The 20,898-nt window shown below is 48.1% G+C and overlaps 6 protein-coding genes across 6 annotated transcripts; 4 read left to right on the plus strand and 2 right to left on the minus strand.

Annotated features, from left to right (window-relative positions):
* Positions 1-616: 616 nt before the first annotated feature.
* On the plus strand, positions 617-2,448 carry DFJ58DRAFT_788489 (uncharacterized protein). The gene is made up of 4 exons (XM_041390153.1): positions 617-932; positions 983-1,250; positions 1,316-1,516; positions 1,569-2,448. Exons 1-4 carry the CDS (start codon positions 642-644, stop codon positions 2,108-2,110), a joined length of 1,302 nt encoding a protein of 433 aa, XP_041243904.1. The 5' UTR covers positions 617-641; the 3' UTR covers positions 2,111-2,448.
* Positions 2,449-3,144: 696 nt separating this feature from the next.
* Positions 3,145-5,593, plus strand: DFJ58DRAFT_788491 (acyl-CoA dehydrogenase/oxidase). Its single transcript, XM_041390154.1, has 13 exons — positions 3,145-3,489; positions 3,549-3,577; positions 3,634-3,683; positions 3,736-3,760; positions 3,813-3,855; positions 3,905-4,028; positions 4,079-4,188; positions 4,235-4,260; positions 4,313-4,431; positions 4,485-4,551; positions 4,607-5,076; positions 5,131-5,183; positions 5,239-5,593. The coding sequence occupies exons 1-13, from the start codon at positions 3,399-3,401 to the stop codon at positions 5,286-5,288; spliced, it is 1,257 nt and encodes a 418-aa protein (XP_041243905.1). The 5' UTR covers positions 3,145-3,398; the 3' UTR covers positions 5,289-5,593.
* Positions 5,594-8,389: 2,796 nt separating this feature from the next.
* On the plus strand, positions 8,390-10,631 carry DFJ58DRAFT_788517 (uncharacterized protein). Its single transcript, XM_041390155.1, has 12 exons — positions 8,390-8,412; positions 8,468-8,842; positions 8,961-9,041; positions 9,091-9,130; positions 9,179-9,440; positions 9,540-9,632; positions 9,707-9,831; positions 9,882-9,902; positions 9,953-10,124; positions 10,176-10,229; positions 10,280-10,306; positions 10,364-10,631. Exons 2-12 carry the CDS (start codon positions 8,471-8,473, stop codon positions 10,470-10,472), a joined length of 1,356 nt encoding a protein of 451 aa, XP_041243906.1. The 5' UTR covers positions 8,390-8,412; positions 8,468-8,470; the 3' UTR covers positions 10,473-10,631.
* Positions 10,632-13,559: 2,928 nt separating this feature from the next.
* On the plus strand, positions 13,560-15,603 carry DFJ58DRAFT_684071 (uncharacterized protein). The gene is made up of 3 exons (XM_041383269.1): positions 13,560-14,228; positions 14,294-14,573; positions 14,626-15,603. Exons 1-3 carry the CDS (start codon positions 13,645-13,647, stop codon positions 15,355-15,357), a joined length of 1,596 nt encoding a protein of 531 aa, XP_041243907.1. The 5' UTR covers positions 13,560-13,644; the 3' UTR covers positions 15,358-15,603.
* A 272-nt stretch (positions 15,604-15,875) lies between these two features.
* On the minus strand, positions 15,876-17,560 carry DFJ58DRAFT_788529 (uncharacterized protein). The gene is made up of 3 exons (XM_041390156.1): positions 16,983-17,560; positions 16,372-16,615; positions 15,876-16,317 (listed from the first exon to the last, which is right to left on the minus strand). Exons 1-3 carry the CDS (start codon positions 17,264-17,266, stop codon positions 15,955-15,957), a joined length of 891 nt encoding a protein of 296 aa, XP_041243908.1. The 5' UTR covers positions 17,267-17,560; the 3' UTR covers positions 15,876-15,954.
* A 462-nt stretch (positions 17,561-18,022) lies between these two features.
* DFJ58DRAFT_384150 (carbohydrate esterase family 9 protein) lies at positions 18,023-20,769 on the minus strand. Its single transcript, XM_041380135.1, has 10 exons — positions 20,273-20,769; positions 20,153-20,217; positions 19,898-20,029; positions 19,815-19,833; positions 19,406-19,758; positions 18,858-19,356; positions 18,760-18,805; positions 18,596-18,713; positions 18,451-18,546; positions 18,023-18,401 (listed from the first exon to the last, which is right to left on the minus strand). The coding sequence occupies exons 1-10, from the start codon at positions 20,396-20,398 to the stop codon at positions 18,272-18,274; spliced, it is 1,584 nt and encodes a 527-aa protein (XP_041243909.1). The 5' UTR covers positions 20,399-20,769; the 3' UTR covers positions 18,023-18,271.
* Positions 20,770-20,898: the final 129 nt, after the last annotated feature.

Genomic DNA, 20,898 nt, shown 5'->3' on the forward strand with positions numbered 1-20,898 from the left:
GCACAGGAAACGCTTAATTGAATTCTCGGTTTCCGTTCCTCACTACAGCAGCCTGCAGTTCCGACCCCGCGGTGCAATGAGTCCATATGTTATCATCAAGATATCATGGTAAATGTAACCCTGTGAGATAAGCCGTAAGCGTCAAATTGGTGTAAAGAAATTGGCAACAATAGAATCAGTGGTGCAATGTTTGGCTATATGCTCTGCCGTTCGTCAAAGCTCATAGCTACGACTGGGGCGGCAAGCGGAATCATCATGAAAAAGTTTTGGTATGATACCCACCTGTGCAACGATATTCCTCAGTTCTACACTTGTCCATGAGGCCTGAGAGAACTTCGGAGAAAGATCCAACGGAAATCCAATATTGATCCGGCACCCAAATAGAACAACTCATGTAGAGCGTACTAATGACGTTCGCATTTACCAACGCCAGTGCGTGCTATGCAAAAGATATACAACCGATGGAGGACGGCGAAAAAGTGTATTTAGATGACCCCGTCCTCTCAAAGTCGAGACTAGAGCATGTGTAGATGTTGTCCTACATAAAAAAAATTGGAGTAGGAGATACAGCCGTAACCTTAGATAATCCTATTTCTTTATTTTACTTGTTGCATTGAGTGGCTGTGCAATCCGACCTTGGAATGTTTGCTCTGAAAGCTGGGCGACAGACTAGCCACCATGCATTTCAGCGGAGAGCGTATGCGACCGTTGATGCTGTCAAAGAAGGCAAACACGTAGCTACAGTGACTCCTCCGTGGTCAAGGCGATTCGAACTTCACGACGAGGATGAGAAAGACACTGTCGGCCCCGCCCGGCGTACAGTTTGTATCCGCATGTCCAGAACGCTCGCAGGCGGGATGGTTGACGCGTTTGCTGTTGTTCGTGGGGTGGAGCGCAAATTTGGGCGGATACGTGAATACCGGTTTATACGGGTATGTGCAGTAGAGTGGTTTTCACAATTTATTTGCTCAAGCATCATTAGGATGGAGAAGTGAACTCCGAGTACCAGATGTTGTGTTGGGCTGCATTTCAGTCTGAAGACTCAATGAGCCTTATTCCAGAGAAGGGTATCATCATGAATGTCCCGGCTGCAACGCAAGATCCTACTATTCCTGAAGGGGGCCCGGGGCTTGAACACCTTCAAGGTCTATTTGACGTGAAGGATGTAAATTCTTCCAGTCCCCCAACATACTCTGCCGAAGGCTCTTCAACACAGCCGAGATTGATCGAACTCAATGTTCAGCGAGCTGGTGTGTATGCTCTTACTCTTTCTCGTCTTGCAACAACGCTGTGTGCTCACGACGTGGACAGCAAGTGACTTACGTTTCAACTGGAGACAACACTCCATTAAACATCACGAAGGGTAAAAAGATTGCAATAGGACACAGCTTCTATGAGTGGGGAGGCTTCTATCCTCTGAAGCCTCTTTATACGTCATCCCCCTTCACTTCGCCATCCGAAGAACCGCCGCCCACTCCAGACCACGAGCAAATGCGCATTGCGCTGAACAAGTGGAGTCAAATCCTTGAAGCGACCCGACCCTTCGTTTGCACAGATGAAGGCTGCAGCCACGGAAGTGCAAGCAGATATTCAAACAGACGTGTCAGCGGATTCAGAATCACCTAGTGATTCATCGACATCAACGATGTTGTCTCAGAGGAGTCGAAGGAGGACTAGACGCGAGGTGGAATCCTGGGTACCACTATCGGCGCCACAACCAACAAAACCGGCTCTGCCACCTCCTGACGCCATCACTCTCAAAAAGCGCACAATGCCCAAGACTTTGCAGCCTTCAACGCCTAAGATTTCGCGCAAAGAACGTTTGCTCGAACAGGCTCGGATCCAAGCTCGCGAACGGGTCCTACAGCAGGTTGCGCTACGTGCCAGAGAAACCGAATCTGCTGACCTCGAAAATCCAAATCCGGAGACACTAAGGGAGAGTGTCGAGGCCTTTATGAAGGATTCTAAAGTTGATGTAGAATTGCCAGGCGATGCGACGGATGGCTTTGAGTCTGAAGTCATACTAAAGGCAAGGGACAAACCAATGAGCGAGAGCCAGGCCTCCCCCGCGAAGGAAAAGTTGTGGAACTTGGTTGGGAAGTGGTTCTGATCGACACTTGGCAATACAGAGCTTTTGTGTTGTCAAATCGTAGCGGCGGCTGAGCTGCCAGTCTGACTCCCTTGGCCAGTCAATTGCTTTATTTGATTCCTTCTCCTGATGGCTTGTACACAACGTTCCACGATTTGTGCAATACATATCTCTACTCGTTCCTGGTACCCGACCGGCATTCAGAGTCATGTTCAGCACCCTTACAGCAACCTAGACTCCAGCTTCTCCCAAGCCCCTTCAGACATACACGGAAACGGCCTTCTGGTCAACGCGATCCAGCCTGTCCTGTTCATGTAAAATCTCCTTGGCTTTAGTCCGCCTGACGCCTTTTGTGTTTGCAAGCCATCTAGGTCGCCCCAAGTTACAGGTAGTATCTCATACGTTTGACCGGCCCATTCCACATTTCCTATTTACGTGCACTCTGTCAGTCACTGCTCCATGTCTTTCTTGACGCGTGCAGAGGATTGGTGACATCCAAGGCGCTGGGTTATCCGCATGGCACAAGGCGTATGAGCAAACCGGACAGGATCAACATTTAATGTGGCTACACCGTGTCCGAAAGAACCGCGCTCGGCCGAGGGGCAAAGCACTCTCGATAGCGATAGAGATAAACCCTACTCGATAACAGTTTTTTTTTTGAGCGTGCAGAACGAAATAAGCTGCGATAAACTGCCATCCGCGGAAGGCAGATTTGGCAACTCAAGCCCAATGCGTTCGGAATTGCGAGGGTCCGCTGTTACCACGCACAGAAAGTGGTTGCCGTGACAAATATCGCAGTGATACATTGGGTATTATGTAATACATTGAAGAAATCATAGAAAACTGGGTATGAGGGTATTTCATGTTAATATTTTGGGTGAATAGTCAACAAGTGCGCTTCGCAAAAACAGCGGCATGGTTGCGAGAGATTTGGGGAAACAACGAACAAAAAAAGCGACGGCGACTTACAACAGACAATATGACTGCAATACATAATGCAACGGAATGATCACGAGGACCCGATCCTTGTCAGAAAAGGGAAATCAATGTTTCACTGGCAGGCGCACTCATCAGGTGCCTGGGCGTTTGTCCCCCACTTTCGTGAAGTCGGTGACTTGTTCTTGCCCATTACTGAACGGCGGCAGCCGGCAGTTCGTGTAGCTCCGTTCCGGTTTGTCACTTCCCCACAACTCATCCCGCACGTCTTTTTTAAGAGCTTTCTGATCAAACTCGAGTTCAGACGGCGGACCGTTTCCCGCATCTCTGCCATTGAACATAAGTATCGAGAATTGTAGAAAGAATATCAAGGATGGCTACCATACTCTCTGCGCGTACGGGTTCCGTTCGGCGACTAGGATATCTTTATAGGACGCCGTTTACACACAACGGGAGTCGCGCAGGTTAGTGGTTCAAGAATATTTTTTTGGATTGTGGTTGGGAACTCATATCGGCCCGGTAGCATCAGGATATGTGAAATATAATCATGAAGTAAGCCCAATTCGCAGTCAGTAATGACCAGGTCATCTTAGACTACTGTTTGTCAGGATCCGTTGAACTTGGAATCTCTACTGACGGAAGAGGAAATTGCCATACGGTATGTCTTAGCTGTTGCATCTTCGGCGGACGTCAAGCTTATACTGACACAGTGATACTGCTCGGGAGTACTGCCAGGCAAGTCCGCCTTATCTACATTCAGAACGCCGTGTGATGATCGGTATGTTAGGAGAATCTCGCTCCCCGTGTGCTGGAAGGCTGGCGGACGGAAAGTAAGGCGTGCTGTTTGTCCCCTATTCTTTACCTCATCATGGCGTGCAGAATTCAATCATGATATTCTCCCTGAAATGGGTAAACTGGGATTGCTTGGACCGACGATTCAAGGCTATGGCTGCGCTGGAACGAGCAATGTAGCTTATGGCCTCATTGCTAGAGAAATTGAGCGGTTTGTACCGCGGCTTCGTTTCATCGTTAACTTACTCATGCACATGCTAGCGTCGATTCTGGCTACCGGTCGACAGCATCAGTCCAATCATCGCTTGTTATGCACCCTATCAACGAGTTTGGTACTGAAGCGCAAAAGGAGAGGTATATCCCTCGGTTAGGTAGGACTTCTAACTGTGATTAAGAACTGGCGCTTATACTATACAGCCAAGGGAGAAATCGTTGGCTGTTTTGTATGAAATCACAGTACATGAGATTTTGAATTCACAGTAACAATGTAAACAGGGACTGACTGAAGCGAATCATGGTTCCGACCCAGCTGGCATGGAGACAACTGCTGAAGAAATTGATGGTGGCTTTGTTCTTAATGGAAGCAAGACTTGGATATCAAATGCACCTGTCGCGTAGGTTCCGTTGTTCAAGTTCCATGATTTTCACTGATTTGCTGGCGAAACAGTGACATTTTTGTCGTCTGGGCTCGCTGCAAATGGGATAGCAAGGTCCGAGGATTCGTTCTCGAGAAGGCAAGCTCCGCGTTTCTTGTTCTACTCATCTGTTTCACTCCCACACAACTGGCAGGGTTTGAAAGGTTTGGAAGCACCACCCATCAAGAACAAGATTGCACTTCGGGCGTCGTTAACCGGTTCGATCTTCATGGACTCTGTTAGAGTAGGCCATGATGCCTTGCTCCCCCACGGACAAGGCCTTAGCGCACCTTTCTCCTGTCTGAATAGTGCCCGGTATGGTATTTCATGGGGTGTAATGGGGGCTCTCGAGGATTGTATCCAAAAAACTCTCACGTATGCACTTGAGCGCAAGCAGTTTAAGCGACCGCTGGCATCTTTCCAACTCGTCCAGAAGAAACTTGTAGACGCACAAACTGAAGCAGCTCTTGGCTTGCAGGCCAGTCTTCAGGTTGGCAGACTGAAGGACGCTGGCAAGCTGGCCCCCGAAATGGTCAGTATGGTAAAGCGTAATAATTGTGGAAAGGCCCTCCAGCACTCCCGAGTCGTTTTGGATATTCTTGGAGGAAATGCATCATCGGATGAGTATGTCTATGGTATTATGCGATCGTCATGCATGTGCTAAGGCGATGTTTAAAGGTACCATGTTGGTAGACATGTTGCAAATTTACAAGTTGTGAATACTTACGAAGGTACGTGCCTTGCTCGTCGCCACTCGGGGCAATCGCTGACGTGTTCGCCTTCCAGGGACATACGTTCGTCTTCAACACCATATTTTCCACGATCTCCTGAGCTGACAACCCAATCCCTCTTTTCATTCAGGATATCCACGGTCTCATCCTCGGAAAGGCAATGACTAGCATTCAAGCTTTTGCTAATTAGTTCCATCGATGCATTCCTTGTGAAAAATACATGTTCCTATTTTCTTATCTGTCGGAACATCATCACCAAGTCGATCTTTACATGGCTTGAAATTTTAACGAAAGACTGCATGGTATCTACCTTAGAAACATCCATCAGATGGATGAGCCTATCATTGACAATTTACCAATCATAGACTATGTAGTATGCAAGCCAAAGTTTGGCCTTGCGTACTGTGGTGGATTCAAAGCGTCGCGGATCGACCTTTCCATTTTTTTGACACTCGCAGTTGTTAGTGCACTTAATTTCACCTGTCGCCGCATCGGCGGGGTCAACCCGAGCGTCAGGCGGGAAGTCATCTATCTCACGCCGCTTCAGTTCCGTTCATCCGCACAGCTTAGGTCTCACATTCCGGCGAAAATGTGGGACGACGATCATACCGCACTCGCTCATGCCTTCCAAACAAACGAGGACGACGCCAACTTGGTGGGATTAAAGCTGACGACAGACTAGTGATACGGTCGTTGGCATCACACTAGCACCACACTGGCCCCGCCTGTTCTCACTCGTAAACGACTTGGGTCCTGGCGTTCAGATTCATAGTTATATTTCCTTACGGAGCTCCAGGACGCATTTTAATTTTTTTTTCTCTCAGCGCACACAAATTTATGTAATTGCACTTTAATTTTGTCATGGAGACATAAGGCTGAAAAGGCAACTGTATTCCAAGCGGTGGGGAATAGGAAAGGATGATCTACATAAGCGACAGTGGGAAATCAGAACAATCACATACTTATCGGGGACTTGTCAGGAGTGCGAAGATTATGAAAGAACGAAAGAGTCTAAATCACTCGGGAATGGATCAAGGGCCGTGGGGCGCGTGGCCAGTTCGAACTCCGGTGGATCGGGTGTTATTAACGGCTGTACGCGAAAGTTTGAAACAATGTGTGCCTTCTGACCAAACCTCACGTGGTTGAGTTTCTCTGCAGATTGTGCTGGTTCGTCTCGAGTAGTACTAGTACCGCCGCGGCCATTCCCGGAGCGACGGTCCGAACGGTGAATGCTGTGAAGGTTCAAGCGGCAGGCTTTCTATGCACGTTTGCCACGTTCACGGCATGGGCATCGAACTTTGATGAAATTTGCAACTGTGAAAATAGCAGGAAGGACTGCACCTGATGTTCCTGGAGTTTACCAAGAATGCCGGTGCCCAATAGCGATACAACTAAGGTCGTTCTGATGTGCGAGGGTGCTAGATTTACTGCGGACGTGATATGGGTGCGGATGTGCGAGCCCTTTGACAGGTGGCTGCACGAGAGCGCACGGGTAGTGCACATGTTGGCCGGTGTTTATAGGGGTACTGGACATAACGGAGGAGGTCCTGTCTGATCAACGCGTCAATCTCACCTGATGGCATTCAGACATGGTCAGTACAACCTCCCGGTGGCTAGCCCCTCACTTTTCGTCCAGATACAGTCAGTCATACGAGGAAAAGCCCATCGTGGGCTTTTCCTCGGAGGACCGCATCGGGACAACAGGTGACTTTCTTCTTCGTTCTGGACCAGGACCGTAAGGGTTACGCACCGCGGATAGCGGCTTTGAACAAGCAGCGCCCTCCCACAGGCATGACGGGCTCATGTTTAGAGAGCCTATTTGTTTCTCGACTGCTTTCAAATTCGCGCCAGATTCCTCCGGACATATTATATGTTGATTGTAAAACGTGTCCTACCGGTCAAGAAGTTAGCTATAGTATCTGTTAGTCGTGCATCAAGACTGATTAACTTTCGCTTGTCTGGTTCACGTTCGAACCACGAGACTTGAGAGCACCGCACGCGTCATATATACGGAAGCCTATTCGTTTACACGTTCGAGATCCTGGACTGAACCGCCCAGCGAACTGACCAAATCAAACCGCAGCAGAATTTTCGAAGCCTCAGCCTCAGACCATATATCTACCAGTGCCAAGTGGCTTCTTTTCCTCCGTAATGTAATGGCTGTTGCTGGGGAACATGTCGTTAATGACCATCCGAAACAGACAATCGAAGGTCAACGACTGTACCTTTCTACATCATGCGAGTGAAATATTCAAACTGCTGACTCGCAAGCAAAACAAATCTGGCTCCTCCGTCGTTCAAGTTTGAACGACCGACGAATTATGATGCTTCGAAGAGACAGTAACTCGGCTCCGCCAAGGTTTCCAATCAACTGGCACAGTTGAATAGGGTTGAACGTGTTGGGTATATTGGCACCCGGATCCGCTTTTGGCGCTGCATTGCAACCATCGCATCGCGAAGGGAAAGAGGGGCGCTTGTATTCTGTAATGTGGTTGTGGGGAGTTAGTTGTATCTGTGATTAATGTTTCTAATGCTCACTACAGGTCTTTCGCTCTTACAAGACTTTTAACAACAAAGCTTCGGGGTCTAAGATCTGGAATATTATTGTTTAGCTAGGAACACCAGAAGGTCACCATTTGAATGATTTTTTGAGGCTGAGCGTTAACGTTTGATCACTCCAGGCCTAAATGGAGGATTTCCTTTTTTGACAGTGCCCGAGCTTGCCCGAGTCGGAAAACTCAAATCTACGATTAAGCCGGTAGGGCGCAGGAAAACTCCTTCCAATTGTCATTTTCACATCTCTTCGCATTCGCACAGATTTGCGCGAAGTGAAACATTAATTGTGTCCGTTGCGTGCAGCTGATTGTAACAATCTTTGCAGATGCCTTTCAAGCGACCACTGAGCTCACATCCGAGTGATGACTCCGAATCCATTTCTTCTCACAATGGATCTTCCAAACGACCCAGTTCGCCATGGAATATCGAGAAGGACAAAGCCGTTCTGGTGTACATCTTACGGGCCAAAATCCATCCAGAAATGATGTCTGAGCTTGCCATGCTAGTCGAGAACTATAAAATTGAGTGTGTTAACAAGAGTCATCAAGACCCAAGCGTCATCAGCGAACCCAACCCAATTGAACTCACTGGCGATGTTGAGAAGGCGGACGTCATTGTCACCGCGACTGTCATGAGGCAACGACTGGAAAGGCACATTAACTGGAGAATTGCGGTATGCGGTCGCACTTTGTCATTTGCACAGAGTACTTGTTCCATACCATTCACAGAAAATGAAGGCCATCGTAACACCACAATGGCTTCAAGATTCTGTAAAGTCCGGTCGGCTCCTTCCATACGGCAGTTATGTTGCGATTCGTGACTTGGAAGACGAAACTTCGCGAAATCAAGACACCTCATCTGGAAGTTCATTCTACTCTCGCTCTGGGGCAGAGAGGGAAAGTTCTTGGCAAACAGAACAAGATGAACTCATAGATGCTACTGAAGTGGAGTTATTGTTGCACAATGCGAAATACAGCTGCCTACGACCGTCGCCACTTGTCTGTCCCAATCAAAGTCTGGTCAAAGAAATTGATATCATTCGACGTGGCAGGAACATTGAAGGAGAAGAAAGAAGTATGCTCAGCTACTCAAGGGCTATTTCTGTCAGTTCAACCTATTTCCATGGTGTTGTATTATATTCTGAACCCACCGTGCCCAGGTCATCAAGGGTCCGTAACTGCAACCCCGTTCAATGTATAACGAGCTGGATGCAACACGCAGCTTACCCCGCATGTCATAACGGAGCACAATATCCAAGATCTCCGCAAGCTACCGTTCTTGGGAGAGAAGATCCTCTCAATGGTACTGTCGGCATCCTCACCGTTCACTTTTCATTATTCACACATGTTAGATTGAGGAATTTCTAAAGACGGGCCGGATAACCGAAGCGCGTCCGTGCTTTCCCCTCATTCTATCACTTGGCGCTGATGCAGATGTAGAGAAAATGTTAGCAGATCCGCGGTTTCAGTCACTTTCTGCTTTCACCACAATACATGGCATCGGACCCCACACTGCTCGCCGTCTTTACGACCTTGGTCTCCGCACGCTTGAGGAACTTGAACGATATTATGAAGTTAAACCAGGCGTGTCTGACGAGGAGACGATGTCGCTCCTTGATGCTGCAGCAAGCGCAAATACAGAGGCTGCGGTGGAACAGTCGATTAATATCGGGCTGGCTCTACGACACGACTTGAGTCAGACGTGAGCATTTTTTTGATTCGTCCCTTCGGACGGAGACATCGTGCTACTCTAAGTATGCATCTCACGGACGGGAATTCATTGACATTTGTGCCTTTATAGCATTCCACGTGAAGAAGTAGAAGAAATCAATCGGACCATCATGCGAGAACTCAGCCACATCCAGAAAGGATGCAAAAGCGTGATCGCTGGAGGGTGTGTTTACTTTGTTTTCCCAAGCCAGTAGTCGATATTAATCGTGTTGCTCTTCCATGGGCGTGTCATTTTAGTTACCGCCGAGGAAAGCCACAAAGTAACGATGTTGACATAGTCATCACCCATACAGATTGGAACTTAGGGTCTCAGAAAGTGAAGGGTCTATGTAAAAAGCTTGTGCAACGACTGCATGAACAAGGTCAGAGATCTGCAATGGAGATACTAGGTGGTCATACCAACCAATTACAGGTTTTGTCACGCATGTCATGCGTATGCCTCTAGCATGGCCGCAATGGTTGTCGGATTTGACTATTATATAGATCTTTCGGGATTTCACAAACACAACGCGTTGCGCACTCATCACTGGGACTCCTTAGAGAAGGCTCTAACTGTGTTCGTATGGCGTCATGATTCATCGCGACGGAGAGTTCACCGACGTGTGGATCTGATTTTTGCTGCACCGGAAGTATTTTGGACTGCAGTAGTCGGATGGTAAGCACTAGACCTGAATACTTTAGCAAGTGATACAAGCGCCAATCTTAGGACTGGGTCGACAATGTTCGAAAGAGACTTACGGTTATGGGCGAAGCAACAAAAGCAAGTATTCACGCTTCTCCGCGTGGGTCCTGGTTGACGTATATTATCAGGGGGATGAAATTTGACAGCTCTGGAATGTGAGTCTAGTCCAAAACAATGGACTTGGCGTTTGGACCGATTCCATTGCCCTATAGATCACGACGTCATGATTCCAAATTGTACCATCCCAGAACGGAACGTGATGTATTCAAAGTACTTGGACTAGTTTACATTCACCCAACGCTGAGGAACGCGGATGCATGATCCGGCTGACCGTCTTCAATTTTCCCACTTGCTTGCTCTACAATTCTTTGTATCGGGGTTATATTTCGACGCCATTTTCCAGCATTCTCCGTATGCTTTATGGTTGCTTCCGTGGTCATGCAATATATGTAATTTCGCCTGAATGATATTCCAAATGACAGTCTCCGATTTGAGCTTGGCAAGATCAAGTGCGCTAAATTCTAGTACCAATATCATATCACATGCGGTCTTGTAATTGTAACACTGATCATTATCCCCCAGGCTCGCACACATTCACCATTCAAGTCGACACCCCAGATTCGCTGCACAGAAATCGGAGAGGCCCGTAGGTTCTTCCAGTTCTCCCATACTTTCAATTTAATCAGCTCTTCGAATTGGTGAAAACCTTCCTGTGTCTTCGCTTCCATCGCTTTGCCTCACGACCGGCCTAATTCGCTTAGTGCTTCTGATCACTATCTGTACAGTTACGCTGAGCTCCGTTTCACACCACAGGTTCATAGATTGGATATTTTAGTTGGACGAAATAAGTGGGAAGCCTCGAATTTCTTGCGCACAGGATTAGATGACACCATGATGCTGTGTGTGTGGGCAGTGGGCCTCTCAGACTTACTTGGCTGCTTGGCTACTACGGACCCTACACGGACTTAGCAGATATCAGGCCAAGCGATGCTATTTTTTGCTCATTGCGTACTGATCAACTCGATCTGCAAGACCTACAAGCGAGCACGTTTACTGGCCTGTGATTATCCTAAATGAGTGCGAGCCTACGCGAGCGCTCAAATTGAGTTTCCAGAAAGAAGGTTACCAGCTACTAGGACTGTGGGTAATGCATTAATTATTGAAGTTCCTATTTGATGGGGGGGGATTCAGATAGAAGTTTTCACCTGTTTTCACGTCTGCTTTCATTTTTTTTTCGTGTCAATTTTGTGCGGAGTTTTCGTTGTCAAAGTTTGGAATACCTCCTCTAAGTCGCGTGGTATCTATATTTGTTACATGGGTCGAGCTGCCAGGGCCGTCTATGGCGACATGTTGAAATCACCTCCAGTAACAGAAACTGTTAAGTATTCTCTGTTATTTGAGCCAAGCTTGAAACATTGAGAACCAATTTGCTCACTGACTGCTCCAAACCCCGACGTGTCAAGAGCCGAAAAACCTCACACATGCACCCGTTTGTCTTTTTGTCTTGGTGAAAGCAGCTGAAAACTTCCATTGAACTGGTTGAGTTTACGAATTTGAAGGGAATTTGATCATATCTGTATTTTGTCCTCACAACCGATCGCTACCTGTAACCTGGACTCGTGAAGTTGTTCTAATATTGTTCCATTCGACGTCGGTATCGGCGGTCACAGCCATACATAGTATATATATGGTATGTAATGCAGTAACTCAAGGAGCGATTTACGTCCAGAAGCTTGGACAGCTCTCCACCAATCGCAGCCGCATTATCGCATCACGACTGCCGGAAGTCGCGCGGCCAAGGCTCAACTGCATGTTGAATTCGCCAAAAGGTTTTTGCAAAAGTTTCTGGCTTGGTGACATGTACATATGTCGTTGGTCTCGAGACCAGATTTTCGTATCCATTAATAAGGTCACCGTTGCAGAGTTTGTATGCCACTCTATGTATTAGGATCTCTGGAGTCGCTGGTGTGAACTGTGTGAAGGAACACCAGTTGATACAAGCGGGCGCTATAATCCAGTGCGAGCTACTATGTCATATCCAGACCAGCTCATAGTGATTATGATACCTCCTTTGCGGCAAAAAATGATCGGCACGACTGTGACCAAATCTGGAAGATTGGAGAAGCTCCTGGTCCCAAGAAGTTGGAAAACGTAGTCTGCATCCATTGCTGCTGGACTGCGAGGAACTCTAATGTCTTCATTTGTTATTGAAAAACAATCTCTCCGCATCCATATCGCCCGTTCAGAACATGAGGTTCCGATTTTCTTGCGAACACGGACTGTTTTAGTAATTTGTGGGGGATCGGTCACGACAGCCTTGGGGAGGGGGAATGAAGACATGCACTGTTGTCAAAACCAATGATGGGATGAATGAATGGCACAATGTAGCTTAACCTTATTTTCAAGCAGGCGCATCGATAAGGCGACAAGGCGGGCTTGACTTCCAAAACCAGCCATCGAGGCGCATCGATAAGGGTTCTACCAGTACTCCCTGTATAACAGCGGCTGTAGGCGACAAGATATCAAATAGTAAGGTACGCGCTTCCATGGAAGACGCGGATGCGATATGATTTACCACTTGCCTGTACATACTCTGCAGGGACCTGTAACAGCCTGTAACTTCTTTGAAATCATGATGGAGTTCCGAGGGGGTTAGGGAAGTTCCCGTCCTTTTGGAATCTCACCTGATGGAAAATGCAGGACAAGTGGCTCAAACTACTACTACTAACTCCGTACCTGTGAACACTGGACGCAGGATTCCCAGTTTTCCCTCACAAGCGTAGCGGTCTTAGTGTTTGACCCTCGGAGCCGCCCTGATCTCGGTGACTATCCTCCTGTTTGTCTCTGTTTAATACAAAATACAAAATTTCTTTTTTTACTCAATTTTGCAGATCGAACATTGCTAACCGCCGTGCGTTCCAGTCAGGCAAGAAGACAGCAGATCTTTTGCTCATGTTATGCTCGCGTGGGATCCCCCATGACGGTTCTCGTAATTTAATAAAAGGACAGTTCCCAAGCCTCTGATCGGGAGCGTCGTGGAGGAAACGAGTCTTCTGTCAACTTTCGTTTCTCTCGAAACCTTTTTAGACCCGACAGTCGGACGGAGGCAATGTGAGTGTGGTCCCTAGCGGTGCATGATCTTGACCCCCCCGTCTTCATCCGCGAACCGAGACTTGCCGACTTTCAGGTTTGTCCTGTCCCGTATACAAGGGTCAAAGAACGGCGGCGATAATCGCGTGTACAGAAACGGACTTAGCTACTAGATCTATGTCCTGAATTGAACATCAACGCAAGTACATGTGAGAGCCGACATTTGCAAATCAAGATGAGTACTTGATTGGAGTTGATTGGTCGGGTAATTGAAAGGTCCTGACGGTCGTACTACTTACCTATGAGCGCGATATAAATCCGGGTGATACAAAAAGTTGGCCCAGTTTCTGTTGCATTGTCACCTCTATAATATCACAATATTTGGTTCACCAGCCCTCATCTCATGCCCCGCCATTCAATTTCTACGCATATGTCTCAAATAACTGATAGCGACGTAGCTTTGATCACCCCCATCTCGCCGTCGAATGCACCTTGGGACCAGTGTCCCTCATCATACCCTGGAAATGCAATGAACACTATTGGGTGGAGTTATTACCCTTTACCACCGTCCCCGCCTACCTCTGTCGGCTCAAACATCACCGACTCTCCTGGACCTATATCCAATACAACTCCTGACTCTATGCGACAGAAGGAGCAACAATTGTGCTTGCCGACGCACCAGGTGTTTGACTTCCCTGAGGTGCCGAATTTATCGTCACCTTCGCCATCCGTCTCTCCTCCACTCTCAAAGTCCTCTCAGCCATCTATTTCCCTTGACACTCACATGCACACGGAAGGGCTATCTTCCCTCCCTGTCGCAGGCCCTTCGAAGAGACCGCGAACTGGCGGAGAGCGTATCACCACAAAAGACTTTGTACCGCCTGATGTATCGGGGCTGAGCAAACGTGAAGCACGTCTGGTTAAGAACCGTGCCGCTGCTTTCCTCAGTCGGCAGCGGAAGCGGGAAGAATTCGAGGCTATGGAGATGTAAGTTCCTAAATATTCTTGGGTACATGATAGGGTGCTAAATGATACCCGCTTCGCTGATATAGCCGCGTCAAGGAGCTGGAGGAAGATAATGTGCGGCTTCAAACTGCTGCCAAAAGAGGACACGCCTATGATGAATTGCTCTTGGAGGTCGAACAATTGCGCAGTCGCCTTTCTGCATCTGAAAAAAGGGGGCGCGAGCTGAAGGCCGAACTTTCACGAAGGTCAACCAGTGATGTCCACGTGAAGACAGAAAATTACGATCAAGCTTTGACTCCGGTCTCACCATCTGCCTCGCTGCCGATGCACTCCCACCAGAGGTCCGGAGCAAGTCTCGGCCTGATGGTAGGCAAGCTTGTCTTTTGAAATCAGAATTATGAAACCAATGACCCAACAGCAGGTTCTCCTATGTACGCTACCGTCCCTTCTTTTGACGTCCCCTAGATCGCTTCCCACCACATACTTTATTCCCCTGACGGATCCCTCGATTCTACACCCCTCGTGCAACTTCGACTACAGCTCCATCATCCCAAGCGATTTTGAATGGGCACCGCATCCTGACGGGGGAGCAGTGATGAACCTTGGTTTTGGCGATGTCGGAAAGCTTTCTTCGAGCGCTGGTTCCTCGTCCCCTCGCAAAGTTGAGATCCACGCTGAAGCCATCAAAGCTCTTGGGGGATTCGAAATTTCCTTTGATGCTAGTCCATCCAACGACGGAAAAATTCAGGTTCGGATCCACCCTTCCCAATCACACCATATCAACCGGGATCCCCAACGTGCACCTCCAGCCTCAATGCCCATGTGGTTCGAGTCAGCACCAAACAACTACGGCCCAGCCTTTTCAGCTGCTTTGACATTTACTGCATCTTCGACACCGGGATCTTCCTTCGTGCCGTTAACTAGCGATTTTGACTTGGATCCTTTTTTGGGAGGAGTCCACGACTCAGGATTGCCATATGGCAGCAGTGGACCGGCGTTTGGCCACCATCCATCGGATGCCACATTTGAACATATACCAGGGTTTATGAATGGCACTCGCAGCGACTTCTCTAAACACCGTCCGCGAGTTACCATGAGAAACCTGCCAGCTGTCGGGATGGAAGGAGAGTGGGAGGTTCCAGCCTGCTGATTGTTACCGCAGTTGGTCGATGACAACTATTACTTAAGTACTTTCATTTACTCTCATTCAGCTGCTCGAAGTTACCTGGATAAACCGCATTGGAATTTATATCACTAGTACCTACTTTAATGGTTTGAGCTGGCCTTGAAGCAATTGCCCGCATTATTCTTTCACAAACATACTGGATATATAGTTTTTACGTATGCTTAGCAGATATGGAGGAATGCGCACTCGGCGCGTGAATCTCGAGGTGGCAGAGCCCCGCCTGTTTTCTTCCATTTGCAGACATTGCGCAGATCATCATCCTCACCACCGAAATAAAAGTATACACGTCAGGAAATAGTCCAGTGCCACCACGTTACAGCGAGGAAGCTATACTTGTGGGGGATTTAGCGCCCACTGGACAGGAACGGTAGTAGCATTTTTCTCCTCTTGTCCGTGACCCCTTCCCGGCGATCGCACCGGTTTGGCCCTTGACTAGCATAGATTTGGCTTCAAGCAGAGTATCGACTAGCGTAGACTAGTGGCGACTCATTTCATTGACAGCAGTAGCGGTGTTCATTTAGCTAGTAATTTTACTCACGCTTAAGGTTTCTTTATACATGTCTAATTGGTTGATAACCTTGTCGTATCCGTTCCCAATGTTGACTGGGTAGCGCGGACATTGTTGCTTTCTGAACTACCACTCTCCCTGTCATTGCCCTTATCTTTCTCCATGCACGGTCCGTCGTCTGGATATAGGTTGTTCTGCTCTATGTAGTCGATGACGGCCGCTGGGAGGAGATACTGTACCGAAAGACCCCTGCGAAAGAATAGCCGTACCTTCGTCGAGGAAACGTCGTTCTGGACCAGCTGAGCGATAGGGTAGATATTGTTCCGCCAACGCGCCAAGTTGTCAGTCGCTTGATCCAGTGCGGCCCCTGTGCGCTCAATGACAAACGTTCCATGGCGTCCAAGAATATTATCGAGCTAGAAATCAGTACGTCAGCCCGCCGCACATGTGATTTTTGAATAGATACCCACATCATCGTGAGACCAAACGCCCGGCTCAGACATGGTGCTAATCAAGTCTGAACCAGCAAGGAGCATGATCTGAACATCGCGGTGTTCACCATCTCGAGTGGACACGCCACCAACAACCGTGTTAATTTCATAATCAAAGTGATCAAGTACAACAGCTGTACGTTGATAACTCTGCAACGCTTCCCAAGAGTCGACCATTAGCCATGACGACTCCTGCTCTGTGGCGAGCGTGCACATTTTAACCCTGTTTCATGCAGAATATATTAGTATTGAAATGTTAGATAGTCACACAATCCAAGACTTCGAAGTTTCAAGTTGGGGGATAAAACTTTAGCCTTTCCGAAATCTCGGAACACCGGAGATACAAATATATAAATCTGTATCAGGGCGCCTTCGTAGAGAAGTGTGCCTTCTTGGGCTTTAGGTCCGCTGTGAGACCTCGTGAGACTCACGGTTATGGTCCACAGAAACGAACGCGATCATCTGATCCGGCCCGACTACTTGAACTGGAGCACCCCTTCAGGGAAAAATACAGTCCTTCTAAGTAGGATAGACCACAGCTGTGGTGCCTCGACATATATTATGGGAAGAAACAATAGCAGTGTACTTACCGATCATGTGCACTGACTAAACCCGCTTTCTTGTACCCGTCGCTGACCGGGCTGAGATATCCACCGACAATCTCAAAATTGGTATTCTGCCGAATGAAATCCTTCGCAATCTCAAACATCCGGAGGTGGTGGTATGTGATAGGATTAAAGGAGCCGCATGCTACCAAGACGATCGGTTGCTTGGTGGAGGTATGTAGAGTGCGACGGAGTCGATGAGAGGCCAAAGCATAGTTTGAAGGATTCTTCAAGGCGGTCGTCTTGTGCGCAGATATTTCTGCGGCCATGGTGGTGCTAGAAGGAGTGTAGATTCTGTGGAAATGATAATGAGACCTGTCATACGTGCCGAAAGCAACACTCCCCCTTTCTGCCCCAGTGAAAACGGACTAGCACGATCTCCGCCTTAATGGTTATCACAGGCAACTTCTGAGAGCTCGGTGACATTGCTGTTACAAGACATATCATATGCTCATAAACACTCAGAAGATACGCGCATGATTATATGATCCCTGTAAGTGCCTAAAGTGCTCCACCTGTGCCGAATCCGAAGACAGTACAAGTAACGAAACGTTCAAGAAAAGTTTGAATAAATCTATTACATAATCCAGCAATCGGTGAAAATATATAACGTCACGTGATCACTAGGACAGCAACCGAGGATTCAGGAAACCATGACATCCAACTCGGAGTCTCGAACACCCCGACTGCTCCCGCCATTTATCCATCACCCTAACCTTCAGCTTCAACCATTGTAACATTGTCAGGGCCAACAAATTTGGACCAAGTCATGACCCTGGACCTGTAATTACTCGTTGCTTGTTCAACCACAGCTTCCTTGCATCTTACATCACTCGAAGCTAGACCCGGGTGCAGAAAATCAAAACAGCAAGGTGATTAGTCAGCAGCGCCGAACCATAGTAAGCATGTTCTGCCCCGGGGCCCGACGTAGCTGGTCATATCTGCTAACGACGCGATTTCCGTGGGGAGTCGTGGTGGCTTTTACATATAGGCCAACTTACATCCCAACCTTCCTTCGTAATCAATGTTACGAGTTCAACTTTTCATGTTTATTACCGTTTAGTACCCTGGTACTCATTGATCCGAGTCATAGCTTTAGTCCCCAAGGGCACCTGGCAAAAGTTACAGCATAATCATGAGGCTCAACGACATTGGCACCGTCAATATCCGAAGCATTGTCTAGGGTAATTGACCCGGGCGTCCCTCAAGCTCAAGGTGAAACATTGACGAGAATCATGGAGGATCCTTGGACTGCTATCGGAAATATGGTGAGACTACTTCCTCGCCCACACCATCTCGCCCTTCACCCAGGTGCTTAACACGTTACCTTGGTGGTCAAGTACCACCAAGTCCGCGTCTGCACCCGCGCGCAGCGTACCCTTCTTGTTCTCAATGTTAAGGCACCTAGAAAATTGTATTAAGGCAAGGCGTGCGGGATCAATTTTTTGCTTACCTTGCAGGATTGTAAGTTGCACAGACGATAGCTTGACCGATGGAGCAGCCCGTGTAGCGCACGAAGTTCCGTACGCATTTGTCGAGGGTGACCACGCTGACGTTCAGCCATTAATATGGAAAACAGGTATGGAGTGTAAACAAACCTTCCGGCAAGGGTGGTGGTGCCCTCCACGTAAAGCTTATCGCCCTCCTTGTAAAATCGACGGCCATCGCGCCAGTCGTGAACACCATCCTTGAGGTGTGGGTCTAGAATCTTCATGGCTGTGGGAACGTCAGTAAAGCAACTCCGCAAAACAATGGCGCATACCATCGGTAATCAATATGCACCCATCTGGATGAGCACTGTACGCCAGCTGCCGAAGATATCAAATACAATCCAGATGCACATCAACAATAAGAACCCACTCTCACGGAGTTGGGATGAGAATGAATCCCATCCACGATAATCCCGTAGAATGGTCGATCGAATAGTATAGTCGTCAAATCTTTCTTTGGCTCACTTTCGTTCGGTTGCCTACTCCCCAGGGGAATGGCGGTGATAGCGGCAGAGTCCGGGCTCGACATCGACTTGCCTGTGGGAAGGAGAGATTTCCTGTAAGCACGTTCCGCAAGGAGCATGGGTGTCTGAGGGGGTGTCTTAATCTCATCAAATGCTTCCGATATGTGATCGATTAATGGGTCCTTGGTGATTGGAAGCGAAGACATTGAGGCATTGAGGGCACTGATGATAGCGGAAGGGAACGGCAAAAAAGCTGAAGAAGACGGGGATAGATAAGGAGAAGCTCCAAGTAAACCAATGATAGACGGATCGCGATGGTGAAGCTGTGGCATTGCGTTGAAGAGATGTGTGATGCATCTCGCACCATTCCGTACTGCTGCAGTTGCAATATCCGTCGTAGCCATGCTATCTTCGTTAGGCGTAACTTAGCTCGTCAATTTTAACAAGATCATACCTGTGTCCAATACTGAAACAGATTCCACGCTTGCTGGCTTCGTTAATAGCCTCCATAACGCCCTCGACCTCAGGCGCAGCTGTTATGATGCGCACACCCACAGTGTTGTGGAGGGTAGATTCGCCTGACATGAGCCAGCCTTCCGCTTCTGCTAGGTTCTCTGGACTGTAAATAAACTCAAAAGTCTTGAAACCTTCTGAGGCAGGTATGATTAACGCGGGCGAATGGGCGCCTCGTTTGGACATCTGTAGGAACGGCCCCTCGGCATGCCACCCGAGGAGGTGTGCTGCGCGTGGAGGTGACCATGGACGAAGCAGGTTAAGAAGTTTGGGGTAAAACGCCTTTTCTTGAGTCTGTCATGGTACACATATGTTATTGCGAACGAAACACCCAAGGACTGGAAGCTTACGATGATCGTGGGGACCAAGCTGAGAATCGACAAATAAATAAGGTGCTATGAAGGAGTGGGTGGTAGATACATTGACAACGTACGAAGTGACACCCGTCTCAACAATTCTCTCTGCGACTAACTTCAACCCATCTCGATAAGTTTGGTCGTCGCCTTCGTAGACAGAGAAGTCAAAACCAAAGCCTCCATTGATCTGAGTGTCAATAAAGCCTGGACTGTTCAAAATAATTTAGTTTGTTACTTGGCAGGACTCGAAAATACGTAACAGGGGGCGTCGGTTAAACAAGTTCTAGGCCCGTACTGTGTCTGCCCGACTCTGCCGAGTTCAGGACACTCACCTCAAGATGTTTCCCCCAAGATCAATAATGGTATTCGGACGCTCCTTGCGCAGGAAAAAGGTTCGCTGGACACGAATAATTGCTAAATCTGACCCAAACACACGTCTATAGGTGACCCACCTGCGCATCTAGTATGACACCACGCCGCTCATCAATCCACAAATCCTTTTCAATTAAACCACCGTCTTCCTGCGGGAGGAAGCAATTTGTGAAGCAGATAAGGTCATTCGATGTTGTCGCTGCCATAGCAGATGACTGTAATTGTGCAAGAGGCTGGGATAAGCACGAAGTACTAACGGCTAGAAGTACTGACAGCTACACTACTGGACGGACCAGATCGCCGATGGTCCATACCATATCATGTGGACTACAATCTTTAGCGCGCATGTAAGAGCACGTTTGAACTCGTGAGTTCCATTTAGTTTCTAAGCGTGGCATCCTTGACTTGGAGAGATTATTCTGATAGGTCACTATCTTTACAACAAAGGAAACCTTGGAATAACTGGCAGCGCCCAGACATTCAGCGACCTCTTATGCAACCAGCACAAGATCATTGTCGAATCTATAGCCAATGACCCAGAGAATACCAGCGCACCAACGAATATGTCCGAGATAATGTTCGTCTGCTACTTGAGATGCTTGACACTTTGTAAGACTCACAGTTTCTTTGTAGTCCGGGCTCCTCGGAAATGGGTCTCGTGGGATATCGAGTTTGATGCATCTGATGGCGGCCCGGTAGGATGGTC

This window comes from Suillus subalutaceus, assembly GCF_016647625.1.
Source record: "Suillus subalutaceus strain FC151 chromosome Unknown DFJ58scaffold_53, whole genome shotgun sequence".
NCBI classification, from domain to species: Eukaryota; Fungi; Basidiomycota; class Agaricomycetes; order Boletales; family Suillaceae; genus Suillus; species Suillus subalutaceus.